The sequence below is a fragment of the Capsicum annuum genome, chromosome 4, assembly GCF_002878395.1.
Source record: "Capsicum annuum cultivar UCD-10X-F1 chromosome 4, UCD10Xv1.1, whole genome shotgun sequence".
NCBI classification, from domain to species: Eukaryota; Viridiplantae; Streptophyta; class Magnoliopsida; order Solanales; family Solanaceae; genus Capsicum; species Capsicum annuum.
In genome coordinates, this window is record NC_061114.1 from 229,705,033 (window position 1) to 229,712,330 (window position 7,298).

At 30.2% G+C, this 7,298-nt stretch overlaps 1 protein-coding gene and 1 long non-coding RNA gene across 2 annotated transcripts; both read right to left on the minus strand.

The window, feature by feature from the left end:
• Positions 1-71: 71 nt before the first annotated feature.
• LOC107866859 lies at positions 72-1,483 on the minus strand. Its single transcript, XR_007054780.1, has 3 exons — positions 1,201-1,483; positions 962-1,064; positions 72-503 (listed from the first exon to the last, which is right to left on the minus strand). It is a non-coding gene; the product is annotated as an uncharacterized LOC107866859 (long non-coding RNA).
• Positions 1,484-2,423: 940 nt separating this feature from the next.
• LOC107866860 (GDSL esterase/lipase EXL3) lies at positions 2,424-7,046 on the minus strand. The gene is made up of 5 exons (XM_016712865.2): positions 6,629-7,046; positions 5,348-5,478; positions 4,529-4,759; positions 3,716-3,971; positions 2,424-2,853 (listed from the first exon to the last, which is right to left on the minus strand). The coding sequence occupies exons 1-5, from the start codon at positions 6,891-6,893 to the stop codon at positions 2,663-2,665; spliced, it is 1,074 nt and encodes a 357-aa protein (XP_016568351.1). The 5' UTR covers positions 6,894-7,046; the 3' UTR covers positions 2,424-2,662.
• Positions 7,047-7,298: the final 252 nt, after the last annotated feature.

The following is a 7,298-nucleotide window of genomic DNA, read 5'->3' on the forward strand; positions in this document are numbered from 1 at the left end:
ATACATATTAGAGCAGTCAGATGAATATTAGGTCGAGTCTCACCATTGTTAATTATCAAAAAAAAAAAAAGTTCACATATTTTATTCATTTAAAAAAAAGGAATATAATCAAGCCTGCATGTGAGTGAATCCAACGTCCTAAAAATATAATTAAGTAATAAAAATATATTTTCTCTAACAACTTAACTATCACATACTTCAACATTATAACTAGTAACACATTACCAAAACCATTATATTTTTAGCATCCAATTTTAGAAAGTAATAACTATACATTATAAGTCGTTGAATACTCATAAATTAAAAATTCTGAATTCGTCTATGATTATTTTACGATAAGATATAAAAAGATGATGACTAATAAGAAGTTACCACGTCCATAGATGTTAAAGGATCATATCCACAACCTCGTGATGCAAAGCTCACTCCAGTTTTTAAATCTTCAATTTTCAAATTTTGATCCAAATAAGCTGGCATTAGTTGTTTAATCCCCAATCCTTCCACTGAAATAAACAACCCATGAGCTCATAATAACATTACAATTTTCTTATACGTTTTTTTTTTTTAATTGTGTGTGAGGAGAGCTTTTAGATTAGATGGCCAAACAAGATGTCCTGTGACCAGATAACTCATTAATGTTGCCACAAAGAAAATGTATAGATGTTTGTCCCATTTAAACGGAGCAATTACAGTTTAGGCAGGATATGATCCTTGATAGGAAGGTGTGAAGGACTTGGTTAGCGGGTAGGAGTTCAATCGTTATAGTAGGAAAGAGTGTTTTGTTTGTATCTGCGCCTGGAGCTTCTTGTTCGTGGGTGTTTCGGTGATGTCTATGATTTTGAGTGGTTAGTTTATAGTAGTATACCTTGTGGGTGTCTTATTTCCTATATTATATATCTAGCAGTGTGTTATTCCTATTTTGTTTTGTGCTTTTATATTTTTTTGTTTGTTATATTGTTACCTGTCCTGAGCCGAGGGTCTATCGAAAACAATCTCTCTACTTCATCTGAGGTAGTGGTATGGACTGAGACATTGAATACACTTTAGCTTCCTCTAACCCCACTCTGTGAGAATACACTGGATATATTATTGTTGTTGCATAATCACATTCACACGTAAAAGGTCGTACAAAGATATAACATAATTAAGTGACTAAAAATGTGTGTTTATCAGATCAGATCAGCAGATAGAGAATATTACCTAACATGTCCGGCGGCGTCTTGCCGTTGCTGAACCTTCCGGTAGGGGTTCCACCCATGAAATCCTTGCCATAAGGTAGATGTTTACACTTAACCTTTGTTGATATATAGTTATTATTTCCTTGATCCACTATTGAATCTCCAAAAGCAAACACTGCCTTATAATTTCCCTTTTTGTGGGAGTTGCCCTTTTAATTTGCTTCTTCACAGCCAATAAACAACACAAAATTAACATAAAACAAAACCTTAAAACACACTAATAATAAACCAAAAGACAACGACATTGTATTATGTACATATAGATAGAGCTTTCAAATGTGTTAGTACTATTTATAGAGGCTAGTGAAGATTAAGACCAAATTGTAAATTTGCACGTTTACTTTACTTTTATTATACTATTTCCTGTTAGGTCGTAACAAATGCTTCCCATAATGTAGATAGGTTCATATGTTAAATGTTGTGTTTGGCTAATTTACATGCAAGCTGGCAATAACGTATTCACTTGTCAAACAATTATTCTATTGAGTTACTTTTGATTTAATGTAATTAGGCGATGTGGGGATGGGTCTTAATTAATTAGGTTTGTTCATTGTGGCGTAATCTATTGCTAGTAAGATCTAAGTTATATGCAATATTGACAATAACATGTTGTTTTATCCCTGATGGTGCATAGTAATTTTACACTGTCAAGTCAATTTAATTGATTGTAACAGGTTATTGTTTCTATTTTCAAGCTATCGTATTCATTATGCCAAATAAATTTATCTATTATTGTAAGTATTACATCAAGTAGCTTGATTTGTGCAGTTAATTTCTCAAATTTGTGTGCAAAATCGTGAACGTCATTTCATTAGTTATCGTTCTCCTCTAACAAAATGAGAAATTAACAAAAATGGTCCTTTATGGTTTTTAACATGTTCAAAATGATCTCGTAAATATATTTTTGAACAATTTTAGCCCTTTATTAACACGTCTAATGTGAGCTCATACGTGGGATCCACAGAGAATGATATACACGTAGACCTTACCTAGGAAAAAAAGTTTTTGATAGAGCATTGACTCAATTTCAGTCATCTATTAAGTTCACCAAAACGTATCACTTTTGGTTTAGGTTTATTTCTAAACAAACTAGCAAAAATCAAAATTAATAAGTGCAATACAAAATTAATTAGTGAAGTTACTAGCTAAGTAACTAAGTAAGTACCACTGAATACCAACTGAATGTCATGACCAATTCTTTTTTATTAGATTCCAACATAAGCACTTGGTATACATAAATGAACTATTAATGGAACATATTTTTTGGACCAAATGTGATGAACAATTCTTTTCTATTAGATTCCAACATAAACACTTTGGGTATACATAAATGAAGTATTTATTGAACACATTTTTTGGACTGTTGATCCAAAAGTATACAAATTTGGTGATACAATAATCTTGATTTTGATTGTGCTCATCATCTACAAGAAACGGTTGATATATTTTTGTAAGATTTGATTAACAAGAATCCTGTAAGCTTTCTCAGTTGGATGATAACTATCCCAAAATAAATATTTTGTATCATCGTCACATGTTTTAGTGAATTTGTTGCATAATAATGTCACCTCTATTATTCCTGTGCCACAACACCCTCTCTCAACTTCTTCAAATCCTACAACAAATTCACAATCACAAAATTGATTAAACAAGAAATCAAGTAAAAGTGATCTTACAGTATAAAATTTCTTTTAAGTGTTGATACATGTAAATAAGGGTGGACAAAGTAGCCCGTTAAAATCTAAAAATTACACAAATACACAACTTATATTTTCAATATTACAAAAAATCCTAACTCCCGAAACATATTACAAAAATTCAACATATACACAGAATGTTATGTATATGTCGGCTATTATATGTATATTAATAGGGAGAGAGAGTAAAGTAATTAAAAAAGTGGGAGAGAGTGTAATTACTTCCAAAAGGTTGGTATTTATGTTATTTATACTATAATATATCCGCCCAACCCGTCCAAGTTATTAGTTCATTTCATTTTCCGTCACCTAATTCAACAATGTAAAAATTAGACTAATATAAAGTCCAAATTGACCATGAGAAATATTGTCAAAGTATTTTATTATTTGTTCATTTGATATGTTAATGTAGCCATTATAAAGAGAAAGAAAATGTCTTATTAGGTACTTCAACAAATAATAAGAAACCAAACCAAAAAAGTAAAACTTAATATGAATTTGGTAGAAAATTGGGTTGTGATCGGATCGATTGCTTAGCTCATTTTAACTTAGATAACTTCAGTCCGAGTAATTTTTGGGTGAATCACCGACTCGATTTATTTTGATCCGTCTAAATTTAGCCAACTCATCACACCCTTAGCTTGTATATAAAATAACTCAATAATCTACCCAATTTTTTCAACTCAATTCATCTTCATCTATTCAAATTCAACCCAACCTGCCAATTTGACGTCCAGTATATATGAGTCATAAATTTATAGAAGGATTAGTATATAGTACCATATTTTTTGGGGTTGACAATGATATCAATAATAGGATTATAGATATCTACGAGCACAAGCTTGGATTGGGCCAACTTTTTTGATAATGTATCAAAGCCAACTGAGAATTTTGAGTTGGCCAATTGGGCTGCATCATTGTATTCCTTAACACATCCTCTAGTAAGCCCGCCAGCTAGTGTTCTCTGTGATGGCAAACACCCTATTGGAGGAATTCCAAAAATCCCAAAATTTCTTGCTCCCAAGTTGTACAATTCCTTCAAAGAAATACAAAATAATTGAATTACTATAAACATTTTTGTGCAAATCAATATTTTTAATAATTGGTAGTAATAAAGAACTATCTATTCCTCTCTCTCTATATATATATATATAAAATTCATTCTTTATGTCGATTTAATCATTTAATATCTGAAACTCATTGATTCGACTGATTCATTTTCAAGACTTAGAAAAGTCAACTACAAAGGTTTCCTTATCAAACTATATTTCATTTTTCAAAGTTCAATCTGAGACTTCTAACTAAAAATGAAGGAACTTCTAACGTTATATCACATTCCGTGGCGAATTCTTTCATTTTGAAAGAACAATCTTAAGAGATCATCAATATGCCAATACATACTTGGTTTAATTATACATAACTGCCTAGGACAAACAAGTAATTAAGACCAAAAAGAAAAAAGATTTAATCAACCAGATTATATTGGAGGATCAACATTGAGAACTCATCCTAGAAAATCCAAATTCTTAAGACATACAATTGATAACAAAAAATGAAAATATAAAACACATAATTATAAAGATATATACTAACTTGGATAAATTCAGAAGCTTTGGCCACCATGAGATCAGTATATGAATTAAGATCCTTCTTTAGTCTAATTCCAGCAGTGAAATATGTATTAGCAAGATCATCACTTCCAGCAACCACCAAAAATAGGCTATTATTTATAATATATTTGGCTTCTTCTTCCCCAACTAATCCTTCTAGCTTCCCAATATACTCTTTGAACTGATTTACTTGTCCTGATAGGGGTATGGCTGCCTGATTTATAACATAAACAACAAATGAAACAAAAAGTAGTTTTTTTTTTTTTTGGCTCTCTTTATGTGTGATAAAGTGGTTAGTGTTGTAAAGTACGGCTATATTTTTAATAGAGTAAAGCATATAGTACTCCTGAATTATGATCAAATTTGCAACGACATACTTGAATTTTACGGGGTTCTATTACCTCCGAACTCAATTTCAGCATATTTTTGTCTACCTTTTTAGCTGACGTGACATCGATCTTTTGTCAACCTTTGTAGCTTGTGTGACACCTTTAACGTGCGCCTTATATTATGTAATAAAGGTGTCATATCAGCACCAAAGGATGATAAAAATATGCTAAAATTGAGTTCGGAGATAATAGGACCCCTGTGAAATTGAAATATGTCGTAGCAACTTTGGTCATAATTCGTAGGTACTGGATGCTTATCTCTTTTTAGTATGTTACAAAATAATTATTGTCTAAACTTTGAATTAATTTAACTTAAACATCATTTTATATGATATCTAATGTTAAGATTTTATATAGCCACACAAATATAATATATTATATGTCGTATTTAAGATCACAAGTTTTAAAGTTACCGCGAGGGAAGATGTTAGAGGATCAAATCCACAACCACCAGATGCAAAGCTTACTCCAGTTTTGAAATCTTCACTATTCACATTTGTATCCAAGTAAGCTGGCACAAGCTCTTTTAACCCCAATTCCTCAACTGAAAATGGTGGACAAACATGGATTAATCATTTTTTAATTTTATGTTATTTTTATTCCTTCATGATGAGAGGTGAAACAAATATTACTATCCGAGCAACTCTCACTTGTTATATTATTTTAATTACTTTCTGAAATTTTATTTTATATTAAAGAAATCTCTTTGCATTTATTCACTTGACAAGGTGACATCAGAGAAATGAGATTGTTTGCCACAGTATTGACTTTGCCCCATTTGTACTTATGGCCATAAGGTAACCAGCGCGTCTAAAAAGTTTATTTAAAATCTGGTCGTTTGGTTGGAAAATTGTTATCTCTGAATAATTAATTTTGAAATTTATAATTATTCCAAAATTATTGAACATAACTTATTCCATCATGCATATGGATAATTTATCCTAGCATTATGGTGTAAATGGTGGGATAAGTTATTCCGATATTGACTAATACCTCCAATCAAACATGAAATAAAATAATCTTTCATTTTATCCGAAACTACTTATTCCTTATACCTAACACCAAACATAAGTGCTTGAAAGCTGAGACCTTCCCTTCGTATTTACTTATTCATATTTAATTTGATACAATCTTAGTAATAAATAAAATAATAATTTAACTATATCACCTCTATTAATTATAGTCATATAAATATTGGACAGTGAATAGTAATATTTAATAATAATGTAAACTAGGCAAAAAAGATAAATTATCATTTAATTTTCAAATTGAATGAGTAAAGATGACCGGAGAAAGTAACTACTAAGAAGATTAGACAATTATTAATCTGAATTTTCAGATCATTAAGATAAGTTGTCTTAATAATTTTACGTAAATAAATATATGATGAAAGGTAAAATAAGAAAATTCTACATAAGATTGAAAATTTATTTATGTAGTTTAGACTTAAAAACATGAGATTTATGATTTATCCTTTTAACTTGAAAAAATGGTCAAATTACCCTAATACTTTTTCTGTTTTCTCTCCCTTTGAACAAGGGATAACTGTGAGGAGAAATATAAATAATATTGAAAAGTAGAAGAATAAATACGACCCTTTTTCGGAGAGAAACATATATATATAAAATTCTTATATCATGTATAATAAATAGAATAATTCTTGATATAACTGTAAAAGCAAGATATATATTTACCTATCAAATCCGGTGGCGTTTTGCCGTTGCCAAATCTTCCTGTGGGCATTCCACCATTGAAGTCTTTACCATAAGGTGGAAAATTACACTTTGCTATAGTTGGTATATAATTATTATTTCCTTGATCAACAATTGAATCTCCAAATGCAAATACTGCTTTTAAAACCACATTCTTTGGTAACTGCACTTTCCCTTCACAGCTTATAATATAATTGATAGTAGCAAACATTAACATAAAATAAAGAAAGTAGTATAATGTAACCATTATTTCGTTGCAGAAATTTATTTAGGCACTTTCCCTTTCAAGAATGGAGACAAATAGAGAACTTTTGAGTATAGTTTTAGTTGGGGTTTTGTTCATTTTTATAGAGGCTGCTAATGAGTGCTAAGAAAATATGTCTTAATAGTACTATCATGTCACTCAAAAGATCTAATCGTAGATTTTCTTATTATGTATTTCATCTCAATTGACACAATATTTTTCTTTTTTTTAAAAAAAAAATGAAGACTTCTGAAAAAATGCATTGGGTTCGAAATCGAGAGGACAGCATGGAAAACTTAAAGTTTGCAAATCATAAAGATGATAAAGAAAAACATTATTGATATGGTTGGTCAAACGATCGACCTACATTTAAAATTAATATTGAAAAAACATAAGCAAGACTCATAA

What these genes read in the sequence shown, in the direction of transcription:
- LOC107866860 (XM_016712865.2), bottom strand. Translation starts at nt 6,893, where the DNA reads ATGGTTACATTATACTACTTTCTTTATTTTATGTTAATGTTTGCTACT. An exon ending in AACGCCACCGGATTTGATAG is followed by an intron (nt 5,479 to 6,628) that starts GTAAATATATAT and finishes CACCATTTTCAG; the next exon opens with TTGAGGAATTGGGGTTAAAA. An exon ending in AAGCTTCTGAATTTATCCAA is followed by an intron (nt 3,972 to 4,528) that starts GTTAGTATATAT and finishes ATTTCTTTGAAG; the next exon opens with GAATTGTACAACTTGGGAGC.